Genomic DNA, 21932 nt, shown 5'->3' with positions numbered 1-21932 from the left:
CTCATGTTGTTCCAAACTGTAGGACTTTCTATCTCTGAGCTGCTTTCCTCCATAAAATGATGCTTTAAAGCTCAGAAAAGAACCATACAAGTAGTCCATATTATTTTCGCTATAACTAAAGTTATAATGTAATAGCTTTGTGTGAGGAGAAAACAAAAATTTAGGATGAAATTTCACTTTATAAAAAATATTTATTGTGTGATAATGACTAGCTGTGTTATTCCTTCCATAGTCTTTACATTATCCCATTTACCATTTTCATGGCTATAAGGAATCCATGTTTTCCTGGCCTGTGTTGCGTTTGACTTTGGTCAGAGATGTAAAGAAGAGGTCAGGTCACATCTTGAACGTGTCAGCTTTAGTCACGGTCAAGGCTTATGTTTTACAAAGCCCAGAAATTTCTTGCAGGATGCTGTGAGATGTTTAAAGCTAAGGATGAACTCACAATATTAAAAGAGGATCTTCATAAAGAGCTCTGTTGTGATTTATAACTCTTTGGTTATATAATTTTAAGTGCTTCTACCCTGATAATGGGAGTGTGCTGTGGAAGGCCTTAAAATACAATCTTGAGGTGTTTGATGAATTACCTGTGCACAATTTTCTATGTAAATGCTAATCAATGCAAATATATTAGACCAATTCTCATTTATGGAGAAGAGTCCTGATTTTTACTGTGGTGTAGAAACTAGTTCTGTGATGATGTTAGATTTATCACCAGGTTTTTGAATTTGCAAATGCATTACAATAACAATGAACACTGAGAGTTTGAGCCATGGTTTGCGGTGTACATGTTTGTGAAAACTCTGTTTGCAAACTCACACAGTTGCTCCTTCAGGGTGTTTGTCAATTTCTGTGAACACATATTTATAAAATAACATTTATTCATGTTATTTAGTATGTATTGAGTCAGCGCATCTATGTCAAACAAAAAATGAATGAAAGAGGAAATGGACAGTCCCAATGTAGCAGTCTGCATTGCTTTTTCTTTTCTGCACATTGAAGTCCCAAGGTCTGGACAGGCCTCTTCTCCCTGTCCTCCTGCGGGAACATACAAATAAGATTGCCACGTTCAGTTTTGGACATCTGATGCTCTGCACATAGTGCCAAAGCCAAAATTGAAATCCACAAACAAACCTTAAAAGACAAAGAGACCAGGAGGAACATGAAGGATAGGTTGGAATGACATAACAGACAGTATTTTACCACAAGGCAGTGGCCCGAACCCATATCCTGACAAACAATTATAGTATTATCATTCACTCTTTCATGTTGGAAGAGGTAAAAACACTTAGGGTTAGCATTAACCTCTTGATTCTCTGTGCAAATATGCAACTTCAGTTTCTCACAGAAGTTACTGGAAGTCAGCTCATTAATAGAGAGGTATGACCACCAATGACTAAACTGGTGTCTTGGAACCAAGTTTCTCCACTCCCAAATCAATTGGATTACTTTACAAACCTGTGCATAAATAATTTCATAACCATTTACTGTTGTTTATCGCATCCACAGTGGTCTCTAGAGCAGTGAATCTCATGAGTATCTCCTGATGAAAGGGTCTTTTATAGAGATTATGGGAGAGCAGTGGTTTCTTGTTCCATTCATCACAGAGAACCCTTGAGATTAGTTATTTACAGTACCCTTCTTCTTCCTAATTTATTTACATTTGCAAATCATGTGGAAAGAGGCTAGTTGTCATACTGAGGACTGTGATGTATGTCTCATTTTTATGATCATAGCTGGAGCTGTAATTATGTGATCTCATTTACAAGACCTCTGTGGACCACATAAACCTTCTATGTGTCTGGATATTAGACATCCATTTAGGGTGAGTCTCGAACTTGGAAGACTTGTAATGTGTAGTACAACCCGAATTCCGGAAAAGTTGGGACGTTTTTTAAATTTTAATAAAATGAAAACTAAAGGAATTTCAAATCACATGAGCCAATATTTTATTCACAATAGAACATAGATAACGTAGCAAATGTTTAAACTGAGAAATTTTACACTTTTATCCACTTAATTAGCTCATTTAAAATTTAATGCCTGCTACAGGTATCAAAAAAGTTGGCACGGGGGCAACAAATGGCTAAAAAAGCAAGCAGTTTTGAAAAGATTCAGCTGGGAGAGCATCTAGTGATTAATTGATTTAATTGATATCAGGTCTGTAACATGATTAGCTATAAAAGCTTTGTCTTAGAGAAGCAGAGTCTCTCAGAAGTAAAGATGGGCAGAGGCTCTCCAATCTGTGAAAGACTGCGTAAAAAAATTGTGGAAAACTTTAAAAACAATGTTCCTCAACGTCAAATTGCAAAGGCTTTGCAAATCTCATCATCTACAGTGCATAACATCATCAAAAGATTCAGAGAAACTGGAGAAATCTCTGTGCGTAAGGGACAAGGCCGGAGACCTTTATTGGATGCCCGTGGTCTTCGGGCTCTCAGACGACACTGCATCACTCATCGGCATGATTGTGTCAATGACATTACTAAATGGGCCCAGGAATACTTTCAGAAACCACTGTCGGTAAACACAATCCGCCATGCCATCAGCAGATGCCAACTAAAGCTCTATCATGCAAAAAGGAAGCCATATGTGAACATGGTCCAGAAGCGCCGTCGTGTCCTGTGGGCCAAGGCTCATTTAAAATGGACTATTTCAAAGTGGAATAGTGTTTTATGGTCAGACGAGTCCAAATTTGACATTCTTGTTGGAAATCACGGACGCCGTGTCCTCCGGGCTAAAGAGGAGGGAGACCTTCCAGCATGTTATCAGCGTTCAGTTCAAAAGCCAGCATCTCTGATGGTATGGGGGTGCATAAGTGCATACGGTATGGGCAGCTTGCATGTTTTGGAAGGCTCTGTGAATGCTGAAAGGTATATAAAGGTTTTAGAGCAACATATGCTTCCCTCCAAACAACGTCTATTTCAGGGAAGGCCTTGTTTATTTCAGCAGGACAATGCAAAACCACATACTGCAGCTATAACAACAGCATGGCTTCGTCGTAGAAGAGTCCGGGTGCTAACCTGGCCTGCCTGCAGTCCAGATCTTTCACCTATAGAGAACATTTGGCGCATCATTAAACGAAAAATACGTCAAAGACGACCACGAACTCTTCAGCAGCTGGAAATCTATATAAGGCAAGAATGGGACCAAATTCCAACAGCAAAACTCCAGCAACTCATAGCCTCAATGCCCAGACGTCTTCACACTGTTTTGAAAAGAAAAGGAGATGCTACACCATGGTAAACATGCCCCGTCCCAACTATTTTGAGACCTGTAGCAGAAATCAAAATTGAAATGAGCTCATTTTGTGCATAAAATTGTAAACTTTCTCAGTTTAAACATTCGTTATGTTATCTATGTTCTATTGTGAATAAAATATTGGCTCATGTGATTTGAAAGTCTTTTAGTTTTCATTTTATTAAAATTTAAAAAACGTCCCAACTTTTCCGGAATTCGGGTTGTAGCTGGTTTTTGTAGTTGACTGCTGGTCTCCGGTTTAACTAACAAAATTCCTTGGTGAACTTTGACATTAACCGGTTTAATCCCACCGGTCACAAAAGTGACGTAAAAAAGGTTTTTATTTATAAAGCTCTAAAAACCTTACTGACTGATGTTTTAGTGCACTGCAAATATGGAAAAAAATAAAGGGTCTCAATTAAATATGTGCGGTTTCACATTATTCGCTTAAGTCTGACGTCACGTAGCAGCGCTTCAGCGCTTATCAGTTACCACGATAAGACAACAAAAGGTGCTAATATAAACTCACAATGTGATAGAATACTAGCGAAAAAGTTATAATCTTAACCTTTAACTCCATACCGAAGTCCCAGACAGCCAGACAATGAAAATATAAATATAAAAAAATATATATAAAAATCATTTGTATACCGTATACCGTTATACCATAATATACCGTATATATTATACCGTAAGTTTGAAAGCGTTTATCTTAAATTATTAATCTGAATAAACAGTGCTCATAAACGGCTGCTGAGGTCGTATTTTCAATAGGGCTGTGAATCTTTGGCAAGGCAGCGATTCGATTATGATTCATAGGTTTTCGATTCGATTCAAGAACGATTTTTGCAAATTTAGAACGATTCGATTCACAATTAAATTCGATTCGATTATAACGATTCGATTCTGCATTCTTTAAGTGCATTCACGGGATTATTTAAATGCTTCTACTAAATTCTTTAAATGCTTAGTCAGGGGGCAAATTACAGTAGCATTTATGGTTCGAGAACCATAGGTTATAAGAAAAAAAAAAAAAAAAAAACTTTTGTCCATTGTTAAATGCTAGTTTAATGATGCGACATGGCATACGTAAAAATGTATGTAAGCCAAGTTTTTAAAAAAGAGCTTAAAGAGTATTATGTATAAGCTAACATTTTGTCACACCAGGGGCGTAGCCATAATTTCAGAAGTGACAGAAATGTCAAATGCAACCATTTTATGTATGTAGCCTATATAATAATAATAATAATAATTATTATTATTTTTTTTTTTTACAAGGAATTATCTTCTTTTTTAATTACTTTTAATTAGCTGTAATGAATCAAATACACTGCTTGACAATAATCAATCATTTGTAATCGATATTTTTTTCCTAATGGCAATTTTATGATTGTTTTATATACTAGGATTTAATTGGCAATTATTTAAATTTTCTGCACAGAATAAGGTAGAAAATATACTTTATAGTTTCTGTTCTGTAATAAATGTCAATTAGAACTACATCATTCATAAATTGTTTGTGGGGTTTTTTTTTGTTTCATCAGTTCATTCTGCTTTTATTCAGTTTAGCTGCAGATATAGCCTGGCACGTCTATGAGAGCGAGATCGCTTCTCTTTCAGTGTGAAAACGTCTTCATCTCTATTTAACTTTTCCTCTCCATCAGCGAATGATTCTGAGAGAAAACGTGCCAGATGTCTGTTTGCTAATGAAACAAACGCTACTTTCATGCATCTGATTATCAGATAAATCTCGTGCTCTTATTTCAAGGTCGTTGTTAATGCTGTGGTTAATTTTAAAAGTTTCCTTCGTATATTCGGTTCATTCGCATTGTTTAAAAACATTTATCATTCAATGGGTCTGTGCATATGATTTAGACCAGGGGTCTCCAACCTTTTTGTGAGTGAGGGCTCCCTGAAGGGATAAAATAGTCTTGAGGGCTACTTGTTTGATATAGGCGCACACACACACACACACACACACACACACACAAAGTTTCAAGTTTTGAAAAATACAACAACAAACAGTAATATTGTAAAATATTATGACTATTGAATATATAATTACCGTATATTACCCGAATATAAGACAAGTTTTTTTGTCCTAAAAAATGGGGGGTTGTCTTATATTCGCGATATAGACAAAATCACGGGGGGAAAGGGAGAAAGAACGGCATAAATATGAAATAGTGACTGAATGATATACTTTACATACTTGCATGTAAAATTAGAAAAGCAACATAATATCTGTGTTTAACTAAATTAAAACGCTGCTCCTCTGCCGCACGATACGCAGAGAGAACAAGAGAGGTGCGCGCATGAGACGCAGAGCGAGCGAGAGAGAGAGACAGAGAGGTGCGCGCGCGCAAGACGAAGAGCGAGAGAGAGAGAGAGAGAGAGAGAGAGAGAGGTGCGCGCACGAGACGCAGCGAGAGAGAGATAGAGAGACGTGCAGATTCTAAATATTTTAAATTATTGAATTATTTTATTATGTTTTAATGGTATATGAAATGTCACCAATAGTTATTTTCTCATTGTATAATATTATCATAAAAAAAAAGAAAGATTACAATTCAGGCTATTTAAATAACGTGCTCGGCGGGCGACTCAGAGACTCCTCGCGGGCTACCAGGTGCCCGCGGGCACCATGTTGGAGACCACTGATTTAGACACTTACATTTCTGCTCCGTCCATGCAATAAATACAGCTGTCGACGGCTCCGGTAACTCTGTCTGTAAGATGCAGAGAGCCATTGACAAACTACAGAAAAGTATAACTACTTCACGTTAGCATTACTGGCCACGAGTCCTATAGATCACACGTCAGCTGCGTCAGAGACGAACGGAGCGCGAGCGCAATCCTGTGACAGTCTCAGTCGGTAAACAGTGGAGCGCATGAGGGACAGATAAGAGTCACGATTCACGAACACTCTTCAAGGTCTCCATTAATTTGTGCGTGTAGTAATTTAATGTGTATACATTTTGAAAGCATTGAATCGCTATAGAAATCGCGATTCATTCGATTCTTAGCATTTTGAATCGATTACTGCCCAAGATTGGTGATTCACGATTCAAAAATCATGTTTTAAGATCGATGCATATTAATCGTCAGGGTTTGTAATCGATGCATCGAGAAAACGAGTGAATCGTTACACCCCTAATTTTCAAGTAAAGCGAGTTGAGGCTTGGACCCGGAAACAGCGCTTCTTACATCATCACTTAACAACCGAATAAGTGCAAATTGTCACATGACCAGAGCAGCTTATTTCCTGTTTACACCTTTGGAAAGATGATGGCTGCATCAAAGCTCCAAAACTAAAATCTAGAAAAGTGTCTTGACGTAAATATATGACAAAGATTTTTGGTACACGTGATCTTTAGGGTGTCTAGTATTAATATATGCATTCACATATATTTAGAAACCGCTCACTGTTAATTAGCATAATATTTGAATCAGATGTAGCTGGGCACATAATTCGTGCTGCTGCGACTTGCAAGAGACCCCGTTAAATTATTTCTAGGTTATAGTATTGTATAAATATTGTCCCACTGATAAAAACAGTGCAAATAGTTCTGTCTCCTTGGATAACAGTGAAGTGGAAATAAATATAGTTAAATTTATGAAAGAAAATTAAATAGGATTTTTTGGGAAGGTAAGTCTGGCCAGTTATACAGCAACACGAGTCAAACGAGTCTGAAGATCTGAGCTGAATTTGGTGAAACATTAAAGTTCTAGTCTGTGTCAATTACTCTCAAAATAAATATTAATAATAATGTTACCCGTATTTTTCGGTATAAGTTGCATCGGTCCAAAAATACGTCATGACGAGGAAAAAAACATATAAGTTGTATTTATTCAGAACCAAGAGAAAACATTACCGTCTACAGCCGCGAGAGGGCGCTCTGGGGTAGGCTACAGGAGCACTGAGCAGCACAGAGCTAATTTTACTATTTTTATTTCAGAAATGTAACAATATTAATTTTTACAATTATTTATTAATGTCAGACACATATACCTAGTGCCTTATGACTTAAAAGAAGAGAGTGATAAATGTTACAAACAGGAACTGTTCAGTCTATTATTGATTTTTATTTCCACTTCACTTTTTCCAAAGAGACAGAACTATTTGCACTGTATTTATCAGTGGGACAATATTCATACAATACTACAACCTAGAAATAATTTGCAGGTCTCAGCAGCATGAATTATGTGGCCAGCATCATCTGATTCAAATATTATTCTTATTAACAGTGAGCGGTGGTTTCAGACATTACAGTGCTTCACTCGCACTGACTCTTATTCTGCCTGAAAGAATGAAAAGACCGAGTTGAAGGTGGAGCGACTCGACCAATCAGATGAAAGCAGCGTTTCAGCTCCGCCCACCAGTGCGAATGAAATATTAAAGCCATAAACTGAAATTAATAAAACGTACACGGGCCAACTGTCTTGTCCATGTTCTCTCACTTGAATCCTCTTCTTGAGATTTGAGTCTCTGACCTTCTGCAAGCCCCGCCTTGTTCACGCATTGATTGACATGGCGTGAGGGGGCGGAGACGTGATCGGCTCGGAATGCATTTTCAATGTGCACATTGAATTTTGCTACATTCATTGCGGGACATTGAATGAAAATGCAATCATAAGTGTCTTGACTGTGAGTGTTAATGCATTTAAGAAAAAAAGCATTTAAATGATAATTTTGCCACAGTTTTTGCTTGAACATGTTATACATATCTAATCATTTCTGTAATACATTTTCATTTTAATTTTGCAACTTATAAAGTGTTAAAATTAGCTTTCATTTTACATATTAAAACTGGTGTATGAAATGGCAAATGAAAATTATGTAATTTAATTTTCATTTTAATTTTGCACCAAACGTTGCACAAATGTATTGGAAAATGTAAATGTAAATACAGAAATGCATTGTCATTTTACATATTACATTCCAAATTGAATATCGCTACCCATATGCTTCCATAAAAGTGGCCATAAAAGTTGCAATGACAAAATATTGCACTGAATTAATAATTCAAATGTCAAGAAAAAAGTAAAATAATGATGTTGTAATACTCTAAGCATTAATATAAACATTTGATGTTATATTTTACAAAAAAGAAAATTTTTTGAAATGCTATGTTGGTTTTATATTTGTTTTTACAATTTTTTTTTTTTTTTTATGTCAGTGTTTCTATCAATGTTGCATATGTTTTTTTTATGCATTGTAGTAACCCTAGAATGTGATCAAACTGTTTAAAATAGCTGGTCTAAGATATCTAACCATTTTATGACTGCAGAAATATGTTATTTCAGTACCCACATTATCTCACCGGTCACAATTGTGACCGATCATAAAAAACAATTGTTCACATATTTTTCCAAAAAAAAAAATAAAATTAATTATTGATTATTTCAAAGGGTTACTAATGACACATCATTTGGATATTTTCATGTCTGGGACAAATTTGTGATTAAACGAGTTACTTTATCACTTTCTTGCAAATACTTTTCATTCATTTAAAAGTTTATTCATAGTTTTACAATATTACAATAATATTATGTTTTAGAACAGTGGGTTTCAACCTTTTGGACTCCAAGTCTCTCTTGTCCAAGCCAATATTCAAAGGTCAAGGTCATGTGTTCTATTCACAGGAAAAGCAAGAACTGATAAAATGTCTACCTTGAGTGCAATGTAAGTTGCTTTGGATAAAAGCCAAATGCATAAATGTAAAGTTTGAAGAGGCTTTTTAGTAGGCCCTAGCGTCCTGTTTTTGAACCACGGTTCTAGAGGTCATTAAGGTTGCCATTTATATTAAATGTCATTTGTAATGTTTTCACTTTTTAGGTTTGTATTTAGATTCTAAATTGTGAGAGTGGAATTAACAGGGCTGCTCACCAACTCAAAGCCGTGCTCCCTTCCTCGCCCTCTTTGTCTTTGCCTTGCAGCGTGTGAAAGCAGTGCTGTCTCTTATTTGCTTTCCTTTCTGCCTTCCAGGAGAAGCACAAACTGCATCAGGGCGATGGCGGCTAGTGTCCATCCATCTGTACAAGCAAATCAATTATGAACCATTAAAGCTAATGTCAGCTCTTTCATAAACATGAATTAGGAAAGTAAATATGTTGGATTTTGATTTCATGTCGACTTGAATGAAACCATGAAGTAAAAATGAAAGGCATAATTTCTTTTTATAGACCACATCAAACTTAAAGCCAATTATGTTTGAAGTGATGTTTTGTCATCTCTTACTTTTTGAGGTTTGCTAAATGGCAGGTGCAGCTCCATGGGTTGTTAAACAGAGTGATGTTCTGGAGGGTGCTGAACTCAAGGCTGCTTGGCAGTGATTTTAGCTTGTTGTTCTCAAGGTGCAGAGATCTGAGGGCCGTCACTCCCTCAAAGGCAGCATTGGAGAACTTGATGGATACACAGTACAGTTGTTTATCATATATACAGTCGATTGCACATTACAACTCACTGCTTTTTAAAGTATTCTACAAGTTAGCATTCAAAGTCACTCTTAATATCTAAAGGAGACCTGTGGATGCTGGACTGAGGCATTTTTTCCCACATGAAAGGCCTCTCTCATGTTGTCCTTTTTGCTAGGGCTTATGTAAACCTGTCCGCACCTTCCTTCCAGCCCTCCATCAAACTTCATAAGCGTATGCAGGACTGCTAAAAACTTCACCCAGGTGTTAGATGTACTAGTCTGCATGGTGTCTGCTTTATAGGAAGACCACGATTGAGGTGCTTAGAAAGATTACACATAGTGTGTGGGTGTGTTATGGAAGCGAAGAAAAGATGCATTTATTAAAGCAACGTTTTGGAAATTTCCACTCAGAAGGCAAGAGACGTGGAGAGTTTGGTAATTTGAGGCGATGGAGGATGGATCAGTTCCAGCACTGTTTCATCGACCTGTTCTTCTGCCAGAAATGCCTGAATTGGGCCGAATTGTACATTCAGGTGAGGCAACTACAGCCTAAAATACCTCTCTTCATGGGCCACGGAACACCCTGTCACAATTTACCTGTCTGTTAACCCTTGTTGACCTGTTTACATGGTGCACCAAGTGAGAGGAAAAAACTTGGGTCTCAAAATAAGTTTCTTTTTTAAGCAAATAGACCCTAAAAATATCCACTAATGAGGGGACAGTGGTAATTTTTCCCTTTTCTGTCATACAAACAACACTGACCAACTGCTTGGCGTCAATGCTTGTTGATGTGTTTTTACACATTTGTGTATATAGAAATAATTTAAAATGATTCATTTTATATATTAATAATAATAGAAATAATAAAATAATACTGTATATAATGGGTTTCTTATATAAAGAAAGCTCAATTGGTAGATCATTGTGCTATCAATTCCCCGGGAACACATGATAGGTAAAAGTTGATAGCCTGAATGCTCTGTAAGTCGCTTTGGATAAAATAAAGGTTTCCTGAGCCTTCAAAATGGTCTCTCAGTTTGATTCACTAGGGCTACACAATCATGGGGAAGACTGCTGATCGGACAGTTGTCCAGAAGACAATCATTGACACCAATTACAAGGAGGGTAAACCACAAACATTCATTGCCAAAGAAGCTGGCTGTTCACAGAGTGCTGTATCCAAGCATGTTAACAGAATGTTGAGTGGAAGGAAAAAGTGTGGAAGAAAAAGATGTACAACCAACCGAGAGAACCACAGTATTATGTGTATTGTCAAGTAAAGTAGATTCCAAGAATTTGAGTGAACTTCACAAGGAATGGACTGATGCTGGGGTCTAGGCATACAGACGTGTCAAGGAATTTGGCTACAGTTTTCGTATTCCTCTTGTTAAGCCACTCAATCAGAGGCGTCTTACCTGGGCTAAGGAGAAGAAGAACTGGACCGTTTTACTTTCAGATGAGAGTAAGTTTTGTATTTCATTTCGAAAATAAGGTACTAGAGTCTGAAGGAAGGGTGGAGAAGATCATAGCCCAAGTTGCTTGCAGTCCAGTTTTAAGTTTCCACAGTCTGTGATGATTTGGGGTGCAATGTCATCTGCTGGTGTTGGTCCATTGTGTTTTTTTAAAACCAAAGTCACTGCACCCATTTACCAAAAAGTTTTTGGAGCACTTCATGCTTCCTTCTGCTGACCAGCTTGATCAGTTTGTGGTGGTGGTGGAGGTGATCAGTTTGTGTTACTGCTGAGGTGGTATGGACCAGCTGGTCAGCAGTGCCACAAACTGATCACCTCCATGCCACGCCAAATTGAAGCAGTAATTAAAGTGAAAGGAGCCCTTACCAAGTACTGAGTACATGCACAGTGAACATATTTTCCAGAAGGCCAACAATTCTCTAAAAATGTTTTTTTTTTATTGGTCTTATGAAGTATTCTAATTTGTTGAAATAGTGAATTGGTGTTTTTTTTTTTTAATGTGAGCCAAAATCATGACAATTAAAAGAACCAAAGACTTAAACTAAAGTCTGTGTGCACTGAATTTATTTAATACACAAGTTTCACAATTTGAGTTGAATTACTGAAATAAATGAACTTTTCCATGACATTCTAATTTACTGAGATACACGTGTGTGTGTGTGTGTGTGTATATAAATATATATATATATATATATACACACACACACACACGCTGTCTTTCAGATTACAGTTTACTCTGGTGGAGTTGCAGTATGTCAGTATGCCCAGCTCTAATGGTATGTAAAGTTTGTGTGCCAATGCTGAGTTTCCCGAAAACCAAATACAAACATGCATTGTTTCAGCACAACTTTAGAGGCCAGCGTTATGGGGTGAACATTTATCAGTCATTAATCAGAGTCTTGATTCTCATGTTTTATTCTACATTTTTAGTGTTTAATCCAAAAAAAAAACACTGCTACAGTGTGTCACAGACTTACCTTCTCCAGGCTCATGTCATTTAGATGGAGCTTCTCCATATAGCGTCCAAAGCTCCGGAAAGCGTGGTCAGGGATGAGACTGAGAGGGTTTTTGGACAGGTTGAGTTCCTCCACCACGCGCAGCTTGCTCATAGCCAGGAGAGGGTATATGGACAGCTTGTTGTGGTCCAGAGTTAGAATGGCCAGGTTCTCCACTTCATCAAAAGAACCTTGCTGTATGGAGCTCAACTCGTTGCCACTCATGTAAAGCCATCGGAGATCAGTAGTACCATTGAAAGTACCAGGCTGCAGCTCTCCAAGCTTGTTGTTGTTGAGTTGCAGGATAAAGAGGTTGATCATGGGAGAAAAGATGCCCTTCGGAAGACTTGTAATTTGGTTACCATCCAAGTAGAGATAGGTCAGTTCGGTCAGGTCCTCAAAAGCACCTGGCTTGATGGTGCTTATCTCATTGTTAGACAAGTAGAGGTAGATGAGTTTCTTCAGTCCTTTGAAAGCCTGACTGGAGATCTCTCGGATCTGACAGTGCTGTAGGTGCAGAGAAATTAGCCCCTTCATCTCACTGAAGCCCCCGGTTGGCAGATTTCCCAGGTTGTTGCATTGCAGGTTTAGAAGACGGGTGGCCTCAGATATGCGGGGGATCTTCTTCAGTCCAATGTTGTCACAGATAACATGTTGCAGGTCCCCATGGCAGTGGCACTGGCTTGGGCATTGAGTTGGTGCACCAAACACAAGGGGGATGCAAACCTGTAGACACAATAGCACCAGTGGAAAGCTGAAACTGTACATGATGATGCTGTATGCTGTCTGGCTGTTGGTCTTCTTTGTTCTTTGTTTCTTTGGTCAACTCTTGCAGCAGGATCATATACAGTCACCAAAAGTGGTCCACACAACCTCAGAGTAAGGAGAGGGAGTGTGTGAGAGCTGGAGGTGAGCTCAAGAGAGAGAGAGAGAGGGTGTGAGTCAGGGGAAAGGAGGGAAGACAGCTGAAGAAATGGGTGTTTATAATAATTTCTGTTTTTATAAGAGTTCTGCTCTTAATGTTACATAGCCATTGCAGAATATGCATAAGATATTTATATATAAAAAAAAAATTAAGTTGAAGTAGTGCTTATAATATAGTTCTGCTCATAACTTTATGAAGCCATTGCAGAAGTTGCGAGATAGTTGTTAAAAATACATTTTTTATTGCTTATAATACAGTTCTGCTCTTAACATGATATAGCAATGCAGAATCCCCAAGATATTTATTAAAATTAATTTAAAATATTTATGTAATGCTTATAATACAGTTATGCTCTTAATTTTATAGCCATTGCAGAATTTGTAAGATATTTATAAAAAATTAATGTAAATATTTATTGTTTATAATACAGTTTGCACACTACACTTTATATTTATATACACAATATACACTTATTTATCTAACACAAATACATAGTGTACACTTAAATTTTGCACATAAAATACCTGTACATGTATAACTGCTTTTTGTAATATACCTGCCTACAATTGTCAATTTGTATATTGTCATTCCTTACCTACTTATTTGTATTTTTTATTATTATGTGTTTTATGTTCTGTCGCTGTCATTCTGTTGTACTGCGGAGCTTCTATCACGAAAACAAATTCCTCGTATGTGTAAACATAACTGGCAATAAAGCTCATTCTGATTCTGATTATTCACTAATATTACCTTCCACTCAAGAACCACAACGACTAGATCATGAAAATCATTTAAAAGATCAGACTCATACAATTCTTTCGTTCTATTTTTTTAATCCTTCATATGTAGATGCATTGAAAATGTTCTTGAGTCTGTTTCACCAATTTCCACAAATCTGATATGTGAGACATTTAAGTTCTGATTGTTTCTATTTTAAGGAAAAATCTTTTTTTTTTTTGTCTTCCTACCTTTAAAATACATGAAAGGATCTCATTACATGTTCAGTACAAACAAGTTCAGAGGTGTGAAATGTGATTGTATTTTTATTTTTAGTCTCTCGTTTCGTTGGCTAATTTTAATTGCACAGCCAAATCTCATGAGGTTAAGGTGAGACTGTGTGTCGTGCCAGACATTGCCATTGTTTTTAGTCAGCAGAAGGAGGAAAGGCAGCCACTCCTGTGTGGTGGGCCGTTTTATAACATATAATCACCAGCAGATGTTTGGCGGTATCACATCACAACAATGGAAATGGATGTTTTTCTTTTGTCTACAGTGGAGCGTTTCATGGAGTAGAGAGGTGTATTGCTCTGCATAAATGTCTTCTTTAATTTCAATTATGTCCAGTATTAAAAAAGAAAATGTAAAAGAAAATAAAGTGTACTGTGGAATCACCCAGTATTTTTTTCCACATGCTTCAGTAAACTTTATCACAATGGCCAACTGAGGTTGGATTATGTATAACAATTGTCATATCCTTGTTCCTTTTTGGTTCAAAGACCTGATAGTCCTCAGATCTGTTTATGAGTGCCTGAGTTTTGTTTCTCCAGTTAGGCAGAATCTAGTGTTTGCTTAACAAATTGAACATTTTATCGGCAAAGTGTAGCCTATCTCTTGGTATTTTCAAGTCCACATTCACACTAGATTGTGCAAATGCTGCTCAGCAAGTAGCTGGTGTTTGTCTAGTAGTAGGTTTCATGGTGAGCAAAGTTTAATATCTGATATTTGACACTAAAATCATGGTTATTAAAGATGATGCATACCGTTTTTTTATTTACTTATTGAGTTCAAATGCTCATGACTCACTTAAAATGTTCCAAACAAACATTATAAATGTCTGGCACATCACACAGTCTCACCTCAACAGCTGGCAGCACTTGTAATTCAGTTTGGTAAGCATAAATTGACATCCTGTGCCATGATGAGGTTATGTCTCTTTAAAGGCACTGTGATGAATTGTTTCCAGTGCACATTATCTACTTGGATTTTTAGAAGATTTTTTTTTAGCCTGAAGCGATAATGTAAAGCGAGAGAACAACAGCTGGTGTGCCAGTTCTCAGGTGCGCGCCACATACCTCACCTGCCTCCCAGGCCTGGCCCATTCAGCTGATTCAGCTGTCTGCTTGCCATTAGGCTAGTTTTCAAATTTTACAACATTCGGCTGTGCAAAACGAGTAATATAAGCACACTGATTGAAATTTGAACTTGAGTTAAATTGCATAGAAATCAGAGGTTAGTTCCACAAACCCTAACATATACAGTGGAATCCAAAATTTTGGGTGTAAAATAAATTTTAATCATGAAAAAAAATTATAATTAAAATGAAATCATTTTATGATATTTCAGATTCTGTACTTTGTATAGGTAAAATTTGTTTGATCAAGCAAGGTGAGGGGTGGGGGGATTTAAATGTATCAATTTAATATAATTATTTACACTTGATTTATAATAGTTTATTTTATAGTAATTCAGTATCATTATAATAAATTATGATAATAAAATATTTTTTTTAATAAAAAAATATAATGTAATTTATTCATGTAAAATTACGTTCTATTTTAAAAAATGCTAAACTGAAGTATTTTTATTAAAAGAAACATTTTATATAAATGATCAATTCAGTATAATTTATTATAAATATAAATTAAACCTAATATAACAAATTAATAAAATATAATAAAATAAATCATATGAAACATTTATCAATATTTATTTATTTAACAATATATTACACTTTTAATGCTACTTTGAAGCATTTTCATTAGTGTTATCAGAAATATTTTATATGAAATGATCAATTCAATATTTTTATTATAAATATTTTTTAAAACCTAACAAATTAGTAAAACATAATAATAAAATACATTATAAAAAAAAAAATATATATATATATATATATGTATGTGTGTGTGTGTGTGTGTGTATGTATGTATGTATATATGTAAGTATGTATGTATGTTTCACAAATGCTGAATAGAAGCATTTTCATTGGTGTTATTTTTACCCTAGTGTAGGTTCTAGACATTCTACCAAAATGATGAATTAGGCACTAAGTTGAATGTTTGTTTGTGCTATCTGGTGAAGAGCTGCAATCTCTTTTCAGATTATGTATGGCACAACTGAAAACAGCCCTGGGACATTCTGTGGCTTTCCGTTTGACAGCATGGAGCGAAAGACAGAGACTGCTGGATGTATTTGTCCCCACACTGAGGTTAATTTTGTACACAATACTAGATAAAGATGTTCACCGTATTTATAGTTGTAGCACACTGAAAGGTTGTTTGTCCATTAGGCAAAAGTAGTGAACCCTACTACAGGAGAGATCGTACCTCTGGGTGCTCAAGGAGAGCTGATGATCAGGGGATACTGTGTGATGCTGGAATACTGGAAAGATGATGAAAAGTCCAAGGAGAGCATCACAAAAGACCGCTGGTACAAGACTGGGTATGTGCATTGGAATTTTTCCCTCTCTTACTAGATATAAACATTGTTAATATTCAGGATTTGTTCCAAACAGTCCTCAATGACAATGATTCTGTTCTGTGATCTGATACAGAGACATTGCCAGTTTGGATGGGTATGGGTACTGCAAAATAGGAGGACGCATCAAGGACTTAATTATCCGAGGAGGAGAAAACATCTACCCTACTGAAATCGAACAGTTTCTGCACACACACCCTAAAATTCAAGAAGTACAGGTAAACGATGTTAACCAGAGATATTTGTGTACCTATAGCACTTGATAATTCTCATAAACTATTCCTTTAACCTCCAATTTATGTTAAAAAAAGAAATATGGTCTACACTACATTGAAAAAAAAAAAAAGATTATCTAATAGTATCTAATCATATTTCCATCTAGATAGATTTGCTTGAGAGGCAAAATTAAAGATATTAATACTTGTTTTCAGAACAAAGCAAAATCCAAAATCCATTTTTGCTGTGTAAAAAAGCATTTTCTCTCTATTTTCCAAAAAGGTGATTGGAGTGAAGGATGAGAGAATGGGGGAGGAAGTTTGTGCTTGCATTAGGCTCAAGACTTGTCAGGAATGCACTGCGGAAGAGATCAAGGCCTACTGCAGAGGAAAGGTCTGAATATCTGTGTTATCCAGGGTTATTATAGTAAACTAAAACCATAAAAAATCATTGTCCTTACTTTCACTTTCATTTAGTTTACCTTGACTTACTCAAACTGATGTAAAATTCATAAATATTATTAAAATAAACTAATACAAATGACAAAAATATTTTAAAAAAATCTAAAAGCTTGACTAAATATATATGTTTATATTAATAAAACCTAGACTAGTATCTCAAAGATACTTAAATAACAATGGTGTCAGTGGTTCACCAGCACATGTACAGGATGCAGCTGCCATTTAAATACTACTTTTGTTTTTCGCAGATTTCCCATCACAAGGTGCCACGCTATGTGACATTTGTTCAGGGATATCCTCTGACTGTCACAGGCAAGGTAAGTGATATGAGACAGTATGTAATAGTGATAAATATATCAACAATTCTGATGATTCGTTTAGTCCAGAGGAAGTCATGTTCTGAATGAATCTCTCTCTTTACTTTGTCACCATTCCTCTCTGTCTCTCTGTTGGGTACATCATGTTAAATTTGAAGAAAATGTTCAAATGGTGTTTTCTTGGGTGGATTCACATTAGTTTCTAGACAGAAGAAATTCAAGCAATTTCCCCGTCTGCATGAAACCCACTGAAGTGGTTTCAGACATTCGAGGTCTACTGTGACACCTTTGCTTTTAAAGGCTTGTGGTTTGCCGTGGACAGATTGAACACTTCAAAAGCACTACTACGACTGTTTCTTTTCTTCATCTCTCTCAGATCCAGAAGTACACACTGCGTGAGCAGATGGAAAAACAGCTTGGACTGTGATCGCTAAAGCACCTGTGGTATTTTTTAAAACATTTACAAGCAGGACATCAACCTCTGGACTAGATGAGTTACTCGAATTTAATTGTTTAACAAACCATGTTTAGCATTAAATGTTATGTTTTATAGATTGTTGATTATACCGTTATGTTACCATACTGTTTCTAAAAAGCTACCGGGGGCATTTCTTTTCTTAATTATTTTATTTTGTTCTTAATTGTATTTGACGCCAAGTAATCCATATGAACCAGTTATAATCATAGGAAATTGGTATCCAAATTATGCATGGTTACACTAAGCCTTTTAGGTAGTTGAGTTTATATGTTCACTAAAATGTTCCTTTGAATTACACTCTTGTAAAAAATGACAAGAAAACAAAGTCTTCTTTTTTTTTTTTTTACTTTGAGCGACATTAAATGTTAATGATCTTGTTTGGTTTCTGTGCACATCTGTTCCGTATTCAATCTGAAGTACATTATACTTCAAGTACAAGTTCATATTCTTGAAATATCCGAAAATAGGGTATTTAAGGCATAATTCTAGTCTTTTTGTTGGCATTGAGGTACTTTCCCTCGTTGTGATCTCAGGTGTGCCGTGTCCGTGTTCATTTAGGCCTCGGTGCTTTCCTGCTTGGCTTGTGATGTGAACATTTTTTGCTGGTATTGAGACCATATGGATTGGAAAGAGGAGAGAGTTCGTCTCTTTCAGCATTCTAATGGGTCTGCTGGAAAGTAATGGCTACTTTGGTTTGGACTAACACATAGTTTGGTGTGGATCGTTTAGGGTGAGACTTTAAACCAAAGTGCTGGACAAAACCCCAGACATTCTTTGAAAATTTCCTAGCAGCTATAAATGGAATCCTTCATTCACTGCATGCTTCTTAAGGTCATTATGGGATGCTTTCGCTTGGCTGTGTAATATATTTCATAAAATGAACATTGATTTAAGGCATCATTGCTTCCAGTAAATGGATCACTAAATTTGGAATCTACCATGAGTGAAAGTTTTAAATATGTTAAGAGTCTCCCCCATGTGTCCATTGGTAGAATAATAATATCAGCATCTGTTATTTTTTTCATAATCGCTTGTATTCAGAAGAAAGCCTATTTTGAATGCAATTACTATAAATATACACAAGCATTGAGGTCAGTATAATTAATTTGTCAAAAAACGACAATGTCGATGACGATGACAAAAATTTAGTATAAATACAAATACAGGTGCTGGTCATATAATTAGAATATCATCAAAAAGTTGATTTATTTCATTAATTCCATTCAAAAAGTGAAACTTGTATATTATATTAATTCATTACACACAGACTGATATATTTCAAATGTTTATTTATTTTAATTTTGATGATTATAACTGACAACTAAGGAAAATCCCAAATTCAGTTGACTACTTTTAGACTACTTTAGACTATTTACTATTAACTTGTTTGTCATATTGATTTAAATAGGATAATCTTGTACCATATTGATATAAAAATGCAAAGAAAAAGAAAATGTATTACATTTTTTGTTATTAACATAATGAAGTACACTATACATTACTTCAAGGTCAAAAAGAGGAATTTGGGAGAATCAATACATTGAATAATTTATAGCTATTTTGTGAGTAATATGTAATTAAAAATAACTGTAGTCTGATTACGAGTATTATTCTAATTACAATTTACTATTTTTGAAACCTGATTACGTAACTGTAGCTCTGCCTAAATTACAGTATTACAAGAAAGTTCGTTATACTGTTTTATTATACCGTATAAAACAAAAAGTTTGTGATGCTGATGTAACAGACTGATAGACAACAGTAACAGCAATAAAGACGAGATGAGGCGTAAACTTTGAGATGAGGTGTAAACTTTGGCGCTCTAGCGGTTAATAAACAGAACTGCACGCATTCCGCGGAAGAACATTCTAACCGGAGCTACTTTCTCCAAGTTTATGTCTATGGCGATTCACTCAGTATAATGTGTTACCCTGCACCGGCGACGACCCGACAGGCTACAATAGTCCAAAAATAATCACGTATTATAAATGTACCTTGGTGATTTGGGATAAGACAAAAGGGAAAATTGGTAGATTAATTTATGATTTACTCGATCATTATATTGATTTAGCCAATTTTGAACACAGAAAAAGTTACAGTGTTGCTTTAACGTACTTGGGCAGAATAACGATGACGAAATGTCTTTCTTGCTTCTGTTATAAACTTTGAATTTCATATCTTAGAAGCTGTCTGTCTACGGATTGTAAATCCTGATACATTTCACTGAAGCTGCTCTGCGCGTCTGGTCCGTCAGTAAATACTTCCCCCATCATCATGGAACATGGAGTTCATTTGCTCCCTCATTAATGTGCGTATAAGTAACATAATAACAAAACATTTTACTGTGTAAATTATTCAGAAGACACCCCCCCCCCATTCGTAAGACAATATCGCGAATAAATGAAGTAAGTTAAACTATTTCTGAACGCACGAGCCGGAAGTAATGCTTGGGTTTAATATGTGTAGTATATTCATCCGTGTGGAGGTCAGAACTGGTTTCGCGGAGACTTCTGCTGTTTTGTCTGCTTGCTTACACGAAGACTATACATTTCCAGCATGAAACAGTCCAAACTGTCCACTGGAAAGCGCCTTACAAAACCCATTCTTTTTGGGACACTGCTAGTAGGTTTGGCCACGGCATTTCTGAATAGGTGAGATAACACACCCCCTTGACATTGACACAACGTGCACATCTGTTTATAACCTTAATAGTCTAGACTATAAAACAATACAGATGGTATTGAACACACAATATTGTACAGTTTGGCCTTGTTAAAATAAGTCATTATCACATATATAAGGATCAATCCAAGAATCCGAAGACTTTGATTAACGTGTGTTTGATTAGTCTGAGAATCAGTATGCAATCATGTGTGAACAAAACCAGTTGTGATTCAGTACAGGCGTCATCTGTGTTGCTTACTGTACATTCGAATGCTGAACATTCTAGTAGAATATCTGAACAGCTGAAATAATGGACTAAACAGTGTATGCCAAGTGGTTAGACCTGAATTGAAATGTAGAAAATTAAATGATACTAAATTGCAGGTATTGTGAATTAATTGTAGAATAAATGCATGCAATGTAATGCTTTTTAAATGATTATCATTAGTGTTGCCTACAAACTTTTAAATAAATAAGATCTTTGTTGTTGGGTCTGCTCATTCATATCATTATTCTGCCTTATGCATGAAGACATTTGTTTATGGAGGACCTGGCAGATCTCAGGGAGCAGGAACGATCTCGCAATGAAGCCAAACGACTGGAGGTCCTGGAGAGGAGGAGGAGACAAATAGATGAACATGCAGACAAGAGTGCAGGGGAGAGATGAGATGAATGAATGGATGGAAGCCTGCAGGAAACCAACACTGAAGAAAACATGGGACAATTTTGCCTATAAGGATTTGAGAAGTGTTAAAAAAACTTTTCCTTGATTTCTCTGTTATTGCTGTAATGGGACAGAAGATGCATGGAAAGTCTAAGAGTGATATAGCAAGCAATGAGTTGAATTGATTGCCCTGAACATGTTTAGCTGTAACGGCTGGATTTGCAAGAGGATTGTACATTACACAAATGTAAGATGCAAATGGTGGTAATTATTAGTGGGCCAAATAAATATGTATGTGCCTCATTCCTACCGCAGACAAAAAGCTACTTGGATTTAATTGAAAAAAAAAAAAAAAATAATAAAAAGTATATATATATATATATATATATATCAAAAAAATATTTGAAATTAACTTACTTAAAAGCCTAAAAAAATTTTTTGGGGGGAATATTTTATGTCCCATTTAAAAGATTTATGAATATTAAAAATTTTGTTACACTGTGCGGTTGGCAATAAAGCCTTATTCTAAATTTCTTCTAATTGTTACACTGAATCTAGCATTGATGTTGTTATTAAGTAAATCTGCTAAAAATAATTTTTGTAA

General features: G+C 35.9%; 2 protein-coding genes, 1 long non-coding RNA gene and 1 pseudogene across 3 annotated transcripts in view; 3 read left to right on the top strand and 1 right to left on the bottom strand.

Annotated features, from left to right (window-relative positions):
* The window catches only part of LOC132121074 (medium-chain acyl-CoA ligase ACSF2, mitochondrial-like), a 28515-nt pseudogene extending 10140 nt beyond the window's left edge, over positions 1–18375 (top strand).
* LOC132121517 (monocarboxylate transporter 6-like) overlaps positions 1–21932 on the top strand; it is a 175080-nt gene that overhangs the window by 35453 nt on the left and 117695 nt on the right.
* On the bottom strand, positions 559–13003 carry LOC132121073 (chondroadherin-like). The gene is made up of 4 exons (XM_059530256.1): positions 12109–13003; positions 9482–9645; positions 9131–9276; positions 559–1038 (listed from the first exon to the last, which is right to left on the bottom strand). The coding sequence occupies exons 1-3, from the start codon at positions 12892–12894 to the stop codon at positions 9135–9137; spliced, it is 1092 nt and encodes a 363-aa protein (XP_059386239.1). The 5' UTR covers positions 12895–13003; the 3' UTR covers positions 559–1038; positions 9131–9134.
* On the top strand, positions 20447–21650 carry LOC132121072 (uncharacterized). The gene is made up of 2 exons (XR_009426228.1): positions 20447–20651; positions 21196–21650. It is a non-coding gene; the product is annotated as an uncharacterized LOC132121072 (long non-coding RNA).

The sequence above is a fragment of the Carassius carassius genome, chromosome 39 (assembly GCF_963082965.1).
Source record: "Carassius carassius chromosome 39, fCarCar2.1, whole genome shotgun sequence".
In the NCBI taxonomy this organism is placed as follows: domain Eukaryota; kingdom Metazoa; phylum Chordata; class Actinopteri; order Cypriniformes; family Cyprinidae; genus Carassius; species Carassius carassius.
Note: the sequence above shows the minus strand (reverse complement) of the source record. Positions and strands in the feature narration are given on the sequence as shown.